This window comes from Loxodonta africana, chromosome X, assembly GCF_030014295.1.
Source record: "Loxodonta africana isolate mLoxAfr1 chromosome X, mLoxAfr1.hap2, whole genome shotgun sequence".
Lineage (NCBI taxonomy): Eukaryota > Metazoa > Chordata > Mammalia > Proboscidea > Elephantidae > Loxodonta > Loxodonta africana.
Window position 1 is genome coordinate 139922928 of NC_087369.1, and position 15574 is coordinate 139938501.

General features: G+C 37.8%; 1 protein-coding gene across 1 annotated transcript in view; it reads left to right on the plus strand.

Moving 5' to 3' along the window:
- WDR44 (WD repeat domain 44) overlaps positions 1-15236 on the plus strand; it is a 96433-nt gene extending 81197 nt beyond the window's left edge. Inside the window, exons 14-20 of the mRNA XM_064278707.1 lie at positions 5609-5731; positions 7704-7895; positions 8092-8193; positions 8538-8653; positions 9805-9932; positions 10315-10449; positions 13801-15236. Coding sequence (XP_064134777.1) covers positions 5609-5731; positions 7704-7895; positions 8092-8193; positions 8538-8653; positions 9805-9932; positions 10315-10449; positions 13801-13895 — 891 coding nt within the window. The 3' untranslated portion in view covers positions 13896-15236. The remainder of the gene's footprint in view (positions 1-5608; positions 5732-7703; positions 7896-8091; positions 8194-8537; positions 8654-9804; positions 9933-10314; positions 10450-13800) is intronic.
- Positions 15237-15574: the final 338 nt, after the last annotated feature.

A 15574-nucleotide genomic window follows, 5' to 3' on the forward strand; every position in this document is an offset into this window, starting at 1 on the left:
AGCAGGTTTAGTTTTATACAATTATTAATAAACGGCATCTTAAAGTGAACTCTGCATATACTCAAAACTACTGGAAGTGAGTGGATCTTGAAAGTAAAAATGATGGATTTTTCAGAAGTTATTATTGATCTTTTAAAATTCCCTTTTTTAATTATAAGGTACACTGTTTAAAAACAAGTATACCGTATAAAATTCACACTTTTTAAACTAGCTAAAACCAACCAAAAAAGCAAACCTGTTGCCATCAAGTCAATTCCGACTCATAGTGACTCTATAGGACAGAGTAGAACTGCCCCATAGGGTTTCCAAGACGCAGGTGGTGGATTCAAACTGCCGACCTTTTGGTTAGTAGCTGAGCTCTTAACCACTGCGCCACTAGGCTACAAATAAAACCAGCATATATTTATCAGAACAGTTATGTATCAAGTTCATTATTTGCACTTAGTCTTTTTACATTCAGAGACTGTAGAATCTTAATTACTTTCAGCAAATAACAAAGCATCTTGTTGCTTTTCATAACATGTGTTCTACTTAACCAGTCTCCACAGTAGTGTAGTGGTTAGAGCCTGGCTTTAGAGCCGGACTACATGGTGTTGACCTGTGTAATCTCAAGCAAGTTATTTAACCTCTCTGTACCTCAGTGTTCTTGTTCTTTATGAATAAAGGAGATAATAATGTACCTACCTCATAGGGTTGCTGTAGAGTACTAGGAGCAATGCTTAATGCATCATAAGTACTTAGTGTTGTTGTTGTCAGGGGCCGTCGAGTCGGTTCCAACTCATAGCGACCCTATATACCACAGAACAAAATACTGCCCGGTCCTGCACCATCCTTACAGTCCTTGTTATGTTTGAGCGCATTGCTGCAGCCACTGTGTCAATCCACCTCCTTAAGGGACTTCGTCTTTTCCGCTGGCCCTTTACTCTGCCATGCATGATGTCCTTATCCAGGGACTGATCCCTCCTGACAACATGTCCAAAGTATGTAAGATGCAGTCTCGCTATCATTCCTTCTAAGGAGCATTCTGGCTGTACTCCTAAGACAGATTTGTTCATTCTTTTGGCAGTCCATGGTATATTCAATATTCTCCCCCAACAGCACAATTCAAAGGCATCAATTCTTCTTCTGTCTTCCTTATTCATTGTCCAGCTTTCACATGCATATGATGTGATTGAAAATACCATGGCTTGCATCAGGCACACCTTAGTCTTCAAGGTGACACCTTTGCTCTTGCAACTGGTTAAAAAGGTCCATTGCAGCAGATTTACCCAATGCAATGCATCTTTTGATTTCTTGACTGCTTCTTCCATGGCGGTTGATTGTACATCCAAGTAAAATGAAATCCTTGACAACTTCAGTCTTTTCTTCATTTATCATGGTATTGCTCATTGGTCCAGTTGTGAGGATTTTTATTTTCTTTATGTTGAGGTGCAGTCCATACTGAAGGCTATGATCTTTAATCTTCATCAGTAAGTGCTTCAAGTCCTCTTCACTTTCAGCAAGCAGGGTTGCGTTATCTGCATATTGCAGGTTATTAATGAGTCTTCCTGTAATCCTTATGCCCCATTCTACTTCATATAGTCCAGCTTCTCAGATTATTTGCTCAGCATACAGATTGAATAGGTGTGGTGAAAGGATACAACCCTGATGCATAGCTTTCCTGACTTTAAACCACTCAGTATCCCCTTGTTCTGTCCAAACAACTGCCACTTGATCTATGTACGGGTTCCTCGTAAGCGCAATTAAGTGTTCTGGAATTCCCATTCTTGGCAGTGTTATCCATAACTCGTTATGTTCCACACAGTCGAATGCCTTAGCGTAGTCAATAAAACACAGGTACTTCTGGTATTCTCTGCTTTCAGCCAAGATCTATCTGACATCAGCAATGATATCCCTGGTTCTATGTCCTCTTATGAATCTGGCCTGAATTTCTAGCAGTTCCCTGTCGATAAACTGCTACAGCCACTTTTGAATGATCTTTTGCAAAATTTTGCTTGCGTGTGATATTAATGATAGAGTTTGATAGTTGCCACATTTGGTTGAATCACCTTTCTTGGGAATAAGCATAAATATGGATCTTTTCCAGTTGGTTGGCCAGGTAGCTCTCTTCCAAATTTCTTGGTATAGACGAGTGAGCACTTCCAGCGCTGCATCCATTTGTTGAAACATCTCAATTGATAGTCTGCCAATTCCTGGAGCCTTGTATTTTGCCAATGCCTTCAGAGCAGCTTGGACTTTTTCCTTCATTACCATTGGTTCCTGATCATATGCTACCTCCTGAAATGGTTGAACATTGATCAATTCTTTTTGGTATAGTAACTCTGTGTATTCCTTCCAGCTTCTTTTGATGCTGCTTTTGTTGTTTAATATTTTCCGCATCGAGTCCTTCACTATTGCAACTTGAGGCTTGAATTTTTTCCTGTTTCAGCTTGAGAAACGCCAAGCATGTTCTTCCCTTTTGATTTTCTATCTCCAGTTCTTTTCACGTGTCATTATAACACTTAACTTTGTCTTCTCGAACTGCCCTTTGAAATCTTCTGTTCAGTTCTTTAGCTTCATCATTTCTTTTTGCTTTAGCTGCTTGACGTTCGAGAGCAAGTTTCAGAGTCCCCTCTGACATCCATCTTGGTCTTTTATTTCTTTCCTGTCTTTTCAAGGACCTCTTGCTTTCTTCATGTATGATGTCCTTGATATCATTCCACAACTCGTCTGGTCTTCTGTCATTAGTGGTCAGTGCATCTAATTTGTTCTTGAGATGGTCTCTAAATTCAGGTGGGATATATTCAAGGTTGTATTTTGGCTCGCATGGACTTGTTTTGGTTTTCTTCAGTTTCTTGAACTTGCATATGAGCAATTGATGGTCTGTTCCACAGTCATCCCCTGGCCTTGCTCTGACTGGTGATATTGAGCTTTTCCATTGTCTCTTTCCACAGATGTAGTCAATTTAATTCCTGTGCATTCCATCTGGCGAGGCCCATGTGTGTAGTCGCCGTTTATATTGGTGAAAGAAGGTATTTGCAATGAAGAAGTCATTGGTCTTGCAAAATTCTTTCATTTGGTCTCCAGCATTGTTTCTGTCACCAAGGCCATAGTTTCCAACTACTGATCCTCCTTCTTTGTTTCCAACTTTTGCATTCCAATCGCCAGCAATTATCAATGCATCCTGATTGCATGTTCGATCGTTTTCAGACTGCAGCCACTGATAAAAATCTTCAATTTCTTCATCTTTGGCCTTAGTGGTTGGTGCATAAATTTGAGTAATAGTCTTATTAACTGGTCTTCCTCGTAGGCATATGGATGTTATCCTATCACAGACAGCATCGTACTTCAAGATAGATCTTGAAATGTTTTTTTTTTTTAATTAACTTTTATTAAGCTTCAAGTGAACACTTACAATTCCAATCAGTCTGTCACATGTAAGTTTACATGTATCTTACTCCCTTCTCCCACTTGCTCTCCCCCTATTGAGTCAGCCCTTTCAGTCTCTCGTTTCGTGCCAATTTTGCCGTCTTCCCTCTCTATCTTCCCATCCCCCCTCCAGTCAAGAGTTGCCAACACACTCTCCAGTGTCCACCTGATTTAATTAGCTCTCTCTTCATCAGCATCTCTCTCCCCCACGCTGACCAGTCCCTTTCATGTCTGATGAGTTGTCTTCGGGGGTGGTTCCTGTCCTGTGCCATTAGAGGGTCTGGGGAGCATTGCCACTGGGATTCCTCTAGTCGCAGTCAGACCATTAGGTATGGTCTTTTTATGAGAATTTGAGGTCTGTATCCCACTGATCTCCTGCTCCCTCAGGAGTTCTCTGTTGTGCTCCCTGACAGGGCAGTCATCGATTGTGGCCGGGCACCAACTAGTTCTTCTTGTCTCAGGATGATGTAGGTCTCTGGTTCATGTGGCCCTTTCTGTCTCTTGGGTTCTTAGTTGTTGTGTGACCTTGGTGTTCTTCATTTTCCTTTGCTCCAGGTGGGTTGAGACCAATTGATGTATCTTAGATGGCTGCTTGTTAGCATTTAGGACCCCAGACGCCACATTTCAAAGTGGGATGCAGAATGTTTTCATAATAGAATTATTTTGCCAATTGACTTAAAAGTCCCCTCAAACCATGTTCCCCAGACCCCAGCCCCTGGTCCGCTGACCTTTGAAGCATTTATTTTATCCCGGAAACCTCTTTGCTTTTAGTTGAAATGTCCTTTTTCACAATGAATGCAACACCATTCCTCTTGGAGTTGTCATTCCCAGCATAGTAGACTATATGATTGTTGGATTCAAAATGTCCAATATCAGTCCATTTCAGCCGAGGATATCGATGTTTATGCGTTCCATTTCATTTTTGACAATTTCCAATTTTCCTAGATTCATACTTCGTACATTCCAGGTTCCGATTTTTAATGGATTTTTGCAGCTGTTTCTTCTCATTTTGAGTTGTTCCACATCAGCAAAGGAAGGTCCCGAAAGCTTGACTCCATCCACATCATTAAGGTCAACTCTACTTTGAGGAAGCAGCTCTCCCCCAGTCGTCTTTTGAGTGCCTTCCAACCTGGGAGGCTCATCTCCCAGCACTATATCAGGCAACGTTCTGCTGCTATTCATAAGGTTTTCACTGGCTAATGCTTTTCAGAAGTAGACCTCTGGGTCCTTGTTCCTAGTATGTCTTAGTCTGGAAGCTCAGTTGAAACCTGTCCTCCATGGGTGACTGGTATCTGAATACCGGTAGCATAGCTTCCAGCATCACAGCAACACGCAAGCCCCCACAGTACAACAAACTGACAGATACATGGGGGTGGTAGTTAAGAGATCATCATTATTTTTACCTTGATTTGTTTAGCACCTTTTAAGCATACCAAAGAATACTGGGGTGTTGTTTCCTAGTTCAGTAAAAGTCATAGTTCTCCACTTTGAATAGATTATGTTTGGAAGTTAAAGAGCTTCTATCAGCTGGAAGATTTTGACAGATAGTTGTTTGGTTCTGAGCAATGGGCTGTCACTTTGCCTGAATTAGTTAATACTACTGTCTTCTAGCTTTGAAAATTCTGTGATCTATTCTGAGAGATTTGACAGTTTCTACTGTCTAATTGCCTTGCCTAGGATGTGACAGGTGCACAATAACTTGTCATTCCCATGCTGCATTATAGGGCAATCTTTTTAAAAACATTGTAATTGACAGTTAAGGGTCCAGATGTGAGTTGAAGTCCACCAGTGTTGTCAGTGTGGAAATAACTGAACCGAAGTGACAATTAAATGAATAGATGCCTTGTACTCATAGCTAAGTTCCTGTATATGAAGGCTATGACAACTAAGGTACAACTTAGTCCTCTCTATGGTGCCTGGTAAATTTCTTTTGACATAAACCATAAGATTCACCCTAATTTCAGAATAACTAATGTGAAAAATTCTGAGAACAATGAAATATGGTAATTAACTGTTTGGGGAAAAAATGAGATCTTCCAAGTGATTTCAATAATCTTCTGTTCATTCTGATGCTGCATACAACAATACTAATAATAAAACTATTGAGATACATAGCTGTGAAGTTCATTTTTATTGTGTAAGTAAGTTTTGTTTTTTTCTCCATATGGTGGTAAAATGATCAATGTCCTTTTCTCCATAGAACTACTTTCTTCTTTCTTCTTCCATGGATAAAACAGTCAGGTTGTGGCACATTTCCAGAAGAGAATGTCTTTGCTGTTTTCAACATATAGATTTTGTCACTGCCATAGCTTTTCATCCAAGAGTAAGTAACTGTTTATATAGGTTTTTGTGGTTATTACACTATAAAGAAGGTAAGAGAACCTGGCTTCTCTAGAGGGCAACTACTAGATTACAGGAAAAAAAATTAACAGCCATGTAGTTAAAAGCAACTTAATTTAGTGTTTCATTTTGTTGTAAAAATTGAGAAAAGTCGGTATTTTGCTAGTCTGAATTAGAAGAACTAGGAATGTTATATTCTCAATATAACAGTGAAAAGACACTCAAAATTCTTTATGAGACATGAAGGGTATAAAGAAATAAAGTATCCTACTAACGATGGAGGAAGAAGGGGAGACAGTATATAGATAAATGAGAAAGGGAAATATATAGGCAGGAAAATTGGCAGGGCGGAGGAAGGAAGAAACAAGGAAGAAAAGATTAAAAGGGTCAAAGGCCCAAATTCATTAGAAGAGATACTTAATTCCTATCAAATGTCAAAACATTGTTCATCTCAATATCACTTATTATCAATGCCTAAATTAGCGTTTTGCCACTTTAAGCACAAGAGAAATCACATGTTGATGCTGACTCCACTAGCTAGATTAAAACAAGTGGAGGACTTGAGCGCTGACCCACCAACGTTCACACGCCTCCACTGATGTATAATTACATTTCCGATTATGTCCTCATCTGTATATGTTTAACGCCCCTTCTTTTTTCCCCATTGTCTTTTTTTTGTTTGTTTGTTTCGTTGTGGTAAAATACATATAACAAAAATTTGTCATTTTAACCATTTTTAAGTTTACAATTTAGTGACATTTATTGCATTCACCATGTTGTATGATCGTCACCTCTTTTTACGAGTTTTTCATTACTCAAAACAGAAACCCAGTATTCCTTACATCATAATTCCCCATCCCCCAGCCCCTGGTAACCAATAGTAGACTTTGGTTTTTATGCATTTATCTGTTCTAGATATTTCATATACATTCAGTCATACAATATTTGCCCTTTTGTGTCTGGCTCATTTCACTTAGCATATTGTTTTCAAAGTTCAGGGTTGGGTAAGAATAAGAATATTGAACAGAGTAGAGACACTGTTTCTTGTTTTGGCATTCCGGTTATTTAATCTTCACTTCTTATATTATCAAAAATTAGATCAGCTTAATGATAGGACCGGTCTCATTTAGAACACAGTTTCTCAACCTTGGAACTAAGATTTTGGGCCGGGGAAGAGACTGTCTTGTCCATGTTAGTATGTTTTGCAGCATCCCTGGCCCCTACCCCCATCACAGTTGTGCCAATAAAAAATGTCTCCAGACATTGCCAGATGTCCCTATGAGGCCAAATTGTTCCCAGTTGAGAACCCCTGGTTTCAAGTCAAATAGAGAATTTGAATATTGACATACTTCTCCACTGACTTATTGCCATAGTTCAAAATAATGACTGCTCCTGTGGGCCACTAACTGGTGTTTCTCTTTTATCCAAGTGTTCCATGTATCCCAGAGGAGGATATGGGCAAACATAGCATCATAGGATAATGTTTCCCAAAGCATGTTCCTGCTAGATGTTCGTTTTTATTCCCTCCCCACCAAAACAAAGTCTGTGATTAAGGAAGTTGGAAACACTACTGTTTTATCCCCCTTTTGGAGATTCAGAATGCGTGTTAACTTAGTAACAACTCTGAGAATTCTGAAGTCTGCAGCCCAGAATTTCTCAAACTTACTTGATCACAGAACTCTCCTCCCATGCAGCACACACTCAGACACATCTATTAACATCCATATTGCGAAAAAGGCAGTTTAAGTGATGGAGAGCATCATTTCTTCAAACCGAATATGGAGGCTTTTAATTGTTGTTACTGTTTTTGGTGAATAGAATTATGTTTGCCTGAAGACTGCTTTTGTACTTTTAAAAGAGATCTATATGTTTTAAACATTATTTCTAATATTTTGATTTGCTAACGGCTTTTTCTTGATGTAAAATGAAAGCTTTCTCTTTTGCCAACTTGTTAGGATGACAGGTATTTTCTAAGTGGGTCCTTGGATGGAAAGCTCCGCCTTTGGAATATACCTGACAAAAAAGTGGCTTTGTGGAATGAAGTAGATGGTCAAACAAAATTGATCACAGCTGCAAATTTCTGTCAGAATGGCAAATATGCAGTTATTGGGACATATGATGGCAGATGTATTTTCTATGATACAGAGGTAACTGATGATTTTATGTAATTTATATAATTGAATACTTAGAAAAACACTTTTGTGACTTTGGGGAAGTTGATCCTCTGGACTTTAGCTATCTTACCTGTAAATTGGAGCAAATGATACCATGTCTTTCTGAGAAATTGATCTGATCTTTGAGGTTCCTCCTAATTCTAATTTTTAATTTATGATTTCTTTTTAGCATTTGAAATACCATACGCAAATACATGTCCGATCTACCAGAGGGCGCAACAGGGTTGGAAGAAAAATTACTGGCATTGAGCCTTTACCTGGAGAAAATAAGGTACTGCATATACTATTCAGAACTATCTCTCTCCACACTATATGTCAGCTCTTGAATATTAGCTCTTAATCTTAGCAATATATTCCCTTTCCTATGGAATACCACTTTTTATGCAAATAACACACACATTATACATTTTTTTCCCAACCGTGCAATCCCTTCACACATTTTCCTAGGTGCACTATGCTCGTTATATGTGTGTGCACGTTATTTGAGAAAAATACGGTACTACTGCTTTTTCTAGTTTGGGAGGTGTATTTGTTCTGCATGTGTGTAGCACCTTTTTGGCTTATAGCTTAATATAGACTTAAAAATGATGTTTTTCACTTTTGACTTATTTGTAGATACTGGTAACTTCAAATGACTCCAGAATCAGACTATATGATCTTAGAGATTTGTCACTGTCCATGAAGTATAAGGGTTATGTCAATAGCAGCAGCCAGATCAAAGCAAGTTTCAGGTAAATTCTCAAAAGAGACTAGAACATTTCTCCCCTACTCCCATTTTTTCATTCATCTATGCCTTATGTTTTCATGTTTTTATTATCTTTGCACTTTGACACCTGGTATCTCATTTTATCGTTTCATAATACTTAACCTCATCCACCTGTATGGTAGATAGTTAGAATTGCCCATATTCTGCAAATGAAGAAACTAAGATGACAAACATTAAGTGATTTGCCTAAAGTCACACAGTTAGTTACACAATGAGAATTAGAAGACTCCCACCTGTAGCTTTTTGCTTTTACCTTTTTATGTACTTTTTTTTTTTTTAATAATTTATTTTTTGTTGTTGAAAATATACACTGTAGGACTTACTCCACTTCAGCAGTTTCTACGTGTACAATTTGGTGACGTTGATTACATTCTTCAAGTTGTGCAGCTGTTCTCACCCTCTTTTTCCCAGTTCCCTTAAAAGAAGGTTTACTTCCCCACCCCACCCTGCCCAATGATCCTGATCCTTTTAGGTACAGGAGCTAATAAAGCGTTTTACCATCCTAAAGCCCAATGTCTCTGTATTTATACCTTTCCAAAAACAAAAACCAAACCCGTTACCGTTGAGTCAATTCTGACTCATAGTGACCCTATATGACGGAGTAGAACTGCCCTATAGGGTTTCTCAAGCTGGAAATCTATACGGGAGCAGATTGCCAGGTTTTTCTCCCAAGGAATCATTGGTGGGTTTGAACTGCCAACCTTTTGGTTAGCAGCCAAGCACTTAACCATTGTGCCACCAGGGCTCCTTTGAAATAGGGTTACCCACCCCTTTTTCCCTCTAACCCTCTTGCATTCAGCACTTATCAGTTCTTCCCTTCTTCTTGCTTTGCCCAGTAATTACCCAGTTATTCAGTTGGTAAAGTTTTTCATTCCTTAGGCCAGTGTTCCTCTAAGTGTGGGTGAACCAGCTAGGGCGTTGATAAAAATACAGTTTGCCTGGGCCCCATATCAGACCTCAGCATCCAAAGTAAGGAGTGAGACTAGGAGCCTACATTTTCAACTAGCTCTCTCAGGTGTTTTTTAGGAATTTTAAAGTAGGAAGTACTGGTAAGAGCAAAACCTAAACAAAATTTTGATTTTTTTTTTTCTTTTTTTCTTTTTCCTCTGCCTTTAGCCATGATTTTAGTTACCTTGTCAGTGGCTCAGAAGATAAATATGTTTATATTTGGAGTACTTACCATGACCTAAGCAAGTTTACTTCAGTCAGAAGAGATCGTAATGACTTCTGGGAAGGTATTAAAGGTAAGTTAATGCCTACTTTTGCATGTCTTATTTGTGAATAAAGTTAGAATGAAGATGTATTGGAAGTAAATTTGTATAGGCATTATTTTAGAGAGACACTTTGGCAGTTCTGACTGCTTTTGCTTTGTGTTTGGATTTACTTGTTTGATTTTTCTATACTAAGGAAGAACTTACACTGTAAAATTTGAGAAGTCATGGAATCTCAGAACTTGTATGTGGTATTTTATTAGAAAATATTTTTGGTTTTGTTTCTTTTTGATGGTTCTTACTATTGCTATTAGATTTAAAAGATATTTGGCATATAATATACACACTTTTTGTGTGTCTTGATGTTTAGTATCAAGTTTATCAGTTAACGCTGAAGTAAATGTTTTTTTCTCAGCTCATAATGCAGTTGTCACATCGGCAATCTTTGCTCCAAACCCAAGTTTAATGTTATCTTTGGATGTGCAATCTGAAAAATCAGAAGGCAACGGTAAAGATGAAGATCCTGAGGCTTTGGATACCATGCCGTCTGGTAGGCACTGTTGTTTAATTTGACCTGTATTTTTTCTAGTCAGCATTTAGTAGCCTCACTTTCCTAGTAATGGGTATTATGAGGTTTTCATGAGTATAAAGAATATTGTTTACAACATAATGGTTGTAGGATATCCATTTCTGAATATTTCAGTAACATATTCCTCTGAAGTTTTTCTTTTAAATTCAACTGGGAATTAAAAATGAAAATTTTGGAATTTTCTAATTGTGGCCAACCATTCTTTTTGGAGAAATGCAAACAAGACATAGGAATACAAAACTTCTTCAGTGATTTATCTCTGCTACTAAACTATCATCTCCGTGAGGACAGAGACTTTATATGTCTTATTTATTGTTGTATCGCAGTTCAGTTCTACTCAGTCCTATAGGGTCGCTTTGAGTTGGAATCAACTTGATAGCAGTGGGGTTTTTTGGTAGCACTGTGCTTGCCTTCATATTTTAAAGGAAAACCCAAATCCATTGCCGTCAAGTCAATTGCTACTCATAGCAACCCTATAGGACAGAGTAGAACTGCCCCATAGGGTTTCTAAGGAGCAGCTGGTGGATTCAAACTGCCACCCTATTGGTTAGCAGCCTAACGCTTAACCACTGCACCACTGGGGTGCCTACATATACTAGGTACTTAATAAAAGTATGTCAAATGAATGAATTAAAATAAAAACTGTTATTTTCTGCTTGTCACAATTTAACAGCTTCTCAGGTTTTCAGGATAGGTAACTATTTACAAGACTAATTTCTTGCCAAGGAGCCCTGGTGGCTTGTTGGTTAAGCGCTTGGCTGCTATGCTAACTGAAAAGTCAGTGGTTCAAAGCCACTAGCCACTTCTCAGGAGAAAGATGTGGAAGTCTGCTTCCACAAAAATTACAGCCTTGGAAACTCTATGGGCAGTGCTACTTTGTCCTCTAGGGTTGCTATGAGTTGGAATCGACTCCATGGCACTGGGTTTTAATTTCTTGCCATTTGCAGCATAGGCTTTGAGAATGAGTAGTAATTCCAGTTATATAAAATCCTCAGATTCTGAAGTGAACAGAAACCATCAACAAGTGGTATTGAGTGCTAATTATGTAAAAATGGTCACTGTTAGTCATTAGGAGTATAGTAATGCCATGCAAATGTGGACCAGTTAGTGAAAACAAGTTTGTATTAGTCACATCAATTACAGAATGGCTTCTTAATGTGTTTTCTAACTCTAGAGATTACAGCCAGGCCTTTTAGAGAGACTTAAAGCTACAACAATAGATACAAAATACAAAGGGTACTTCTAAAAAAATATTTGAATACAGAAAAGTACTCCAGTATTTTTTAATTTAACCTCAAGTCATTTCCCTAGTGGTAGTATTTATACTATCTGTTTCTTTTCTCAATGAAAAAAATTTCTGATAAACAAAGGTGAACTTCAGTCTAACTTCAATGTAGCACATCTTTAATTACAAAAGATTTAAAAATACACTGAGTCAGAATTATTAAACCCTTACAAAATACCTAGTTTGGAAATATTTCTATTTTCTTTATCTTTTCTTCTCAGAACCAAATCCAGTTTCTGTTTTCTAACTTTAGTCATTTGGTTTTCTCTTTTCTAGTGATACCTTTTTACCCTCTATACATTCTCCCTTATATATTCCACAGGAAATTCCAGCTTTTAGAATTTGAGGAAAAACGAAGAGTACATTGATTTTCTTCTTTTTTTTTTAAACTTCTAATGGAACTAAGGTTCAATTACTTCGCTGGGTCCTTTTTAAAGAGGTACAACTTTTAAAGGCTCATACTCAGATTTGTGTTTGCTGTTTTGTACCTATCTAGCAACCCTGGTACTGCAGTGGTTAAGAGCTCAGCTGCTAACCAAAAGGTCAGCAGTTTGAATCCACCAGCCGCTCCCTGGAAATCCTATGGAGCAGTTCTACTCCATCCTGTAAGGTCGCTTTGAGTTGGAATTGACTCAGCGACAACAGGTTTGGTTTGGTTTTAGGTGTCTAGACAGCCCTGGTGGCGCAATGGTTAAGTGCTCAGCTGCTAGGCAAAAAGTTGGGCAGTTCAAACCCACCAGCGGTTCCATGGGAGAAAAGACCTGGCAATCTGTGCCCATAAAGATTACAGCCTAGGAAACCCTATGAGGCAGTTCTACTCTGTCCTACAGGGTCGCTATGAGTCGGAATCGACATGACAGCAACAGGTTTGGTATCTAATTAGTGAATTCCACTCGATGGCACACAACAGCAGGTGTAATCTAAGATTAAAATCTTAATACCCAAGGGTACAGGATCATAAAGTATATATGATTGCCCAATCTCTTCATCTCTGACATATTTGGCAAGTTGAGTTTGTTTTCCTCGTGTGTAAAATGGTGTTAATACGTAGTTTACAGGGTGATGGTAAGAATTAAAGGTAACATATGTGAAGTGCTCCGCAAAAAGCCTGGCCTGTAGTTGACATCATTAACATCTTCACTATCATTGTGTCTTATGACGCATTTTATGTATATGATGAATTATTTTCTTCTCTGTCCTTTCAGCATCTCCCTCAGTCCTTTGCTGCTGCTGTTACTGCACAGCACCACTTTGAGATGTGCTAAAAAGGTGATGGGGAATATTCAAAGGCTTAGGATATGTTTTTAGCAAATCTGAGTGAAACCATTTTGCCTAGCACATCCTGTATACAACTTTCCAGTTAAAGTCAGCATTCTTTTCTTCCCTACTAACCATACCTTCTTAAATCTACAATTTGGCCTATGTGCAGTAGAGGTAGTTAACACTGAATTTGTTTTTATTGAATGTTTTTACACAACTGGCAAATATAAGAGGTAAGCCGTTTTGCTGTTCAGCATAGCTACATAGCTGAAAGGCAAAGGTGCTGTCAGCATTCACAGCAAACGTGTACACTTCATTTTACAGTCGTTTCAGTATGTCTTGCTCTACACTAAACCGTACTGTCAACTTCATTAGAGACCCCTGTTAGCCTCAGACTTGCCCGGCTGGTTGCATTCTGCCGTCATTCCAGTCCTGGGGGCTGAATAACAGCCCCTTGCCATGAAATGAAGCATTAGACGGCGTTGAGGCCTAGACTACCTGGGACCGAGCATCCAGGCCCCCAGGGACTATATCCCAAGCCAGGGAAAGACCAGCTAAGACAGGTAAGTAGACGTGAGCCTCAGAGAGGAGGGAAGGTACAATGGAATGAAAGCATACAGGAATGAGCAAAAAAAAGAGACAGAAAAGGTAGGCAGAGAACCTTTCCTCTGAAAGGTGGAGGGTCTTGGCCATGTGACAATTGTCATAGCAGGCTTCATGTTCCCTGTAAAATCAACTAAAAACTTTTTTTTTTTTATGTTTTTAAGGTGTTATGAAGACAGATAACACAGAAGTTCTTCTCTCTGCTGACTTCACTGGAGCAATCAAAGTGTTTATTAATAAAAGGAAAAATGTATCTTAATTTGAAATCACATTTAAAATACGCATATCAGTAAGTTTCTATATGTATCAAAACTGAAAAAATATTATAGTGCTTCAGGCTGACATCGTTTTTTGTTTTTTAATTGAAAATTGTTCAAATATAATATATTTTTGAGAAGCAGTGTTGATGATCTAGTAAACCCTGGCCTTGTAGACTAGAAAGGAATGTGGCTAGAATAACATCTCCAAACATTAGGCTTTATGTTTTGTTATGTTTGTGTTTTTATTATGTAATTGTTGTGAACATGCACAGTTTTCTGCATGAAAATATATTAATATATTAATCACGTGTGTGCCTTTTGATTATATGTACTAAATCTAACAGAGTTAAATTATTTCCATGGCTCTTTTGGCTTCTTACTAGGGGACGGTCTTGTTTTTAGCTTAAACTATTTCTTTTGCACAAAATTTCATTTTTAAGGAAAAGTGGTATCTTTTGATTGAGTTATGATTTTGAACATGCTATACAGGTTTTCACAAGGTCGACAACCATGTGTAAATTGTTTTTATAAATTTTTCAATTTCGGGACAAGATTTTTTTTGTGTGGTCTAAATTGTGGACTTGATTCTTTTCTTTGTATGTGTATATATATATATATTTTTTTCTTGCCACACTGGAGCACAATGTTTCTATGTAAAGAATTCTTTTCATTCTTTATTCATGAGTACAGGCTTTGCTCACTTAAAAAAAAAATTAAGTTGCATAAAGGAGTGAGTCTTCTTTTTTACAATAATGTAAAAATGAAATGTTTACATTTTTTTAAAGCATTGTAGTTTTAAAAATTAAGCTGTTTTGTTTTGAGTTGTTGAATTTGAAAGCCTTTGTAAATATTGATATAATGTACCAATGAAATAACATCTGGGGCAGTGTAACCCTGATAATGTTGTTGATGGTAAGCATATGTTTCTGAAAATTAAATATGTGTTATTAAAAGTTGGTCACCAACACTTGTTAAACATGTGGCTTTATTTTTGGATGACTTCAGTAAATTGAAGAATGTGAGAAAACTAAACTCTTGTTTTAATAATTTGAATTTTAGAAAACAGAAATTCAGATTTTGGACCCCTAAATTATACTGCAATAGCTATGTCCCTTTTTATTTATTTTGTTGTTGAGAACATACATATCAAAACATAGACCAATTCAGCAATTACATGTACAACTCAGTGACATCGATTATATTTTTCAAGTTCTGCAACCGTTCTCACTCTCCTTTTCTGAGTTGTTCCTCCCCCATTAGCATAAACTCACTGCCTCCTAAGCTTCCTATCTAATCTTCCGAGTTGCTTTTGTCATTTTTGATCCCATATAGATACATATTAAAAGAGCACAATGCTCAAGGCAGCCATTTGGTACTAGTTAAGCTGAACTATTCTTTGGTTTTAAGAAGACTTCCGGGGGTATTTTTGGTTTAAGGTTTAAAGATTATCTCAGGGCAGTAGGTTCCAGGGTTCATCCAGCTACATGCCTTTTAAAAATATATATTTCTAAAATGAACACTGTTAAGAGTTCATCTGTAAGTTTATATTTCTTTGCTGCGTTTGTTTTCAGTATATAAATTAGACGCTAGGGAGCTACAGTCTCACCCTTCTTAATCCTGCTTGGTTTTGGAGTGTTCTGGGTTTTCTAGGTAATTGCACAGTATATAAATTAGACGC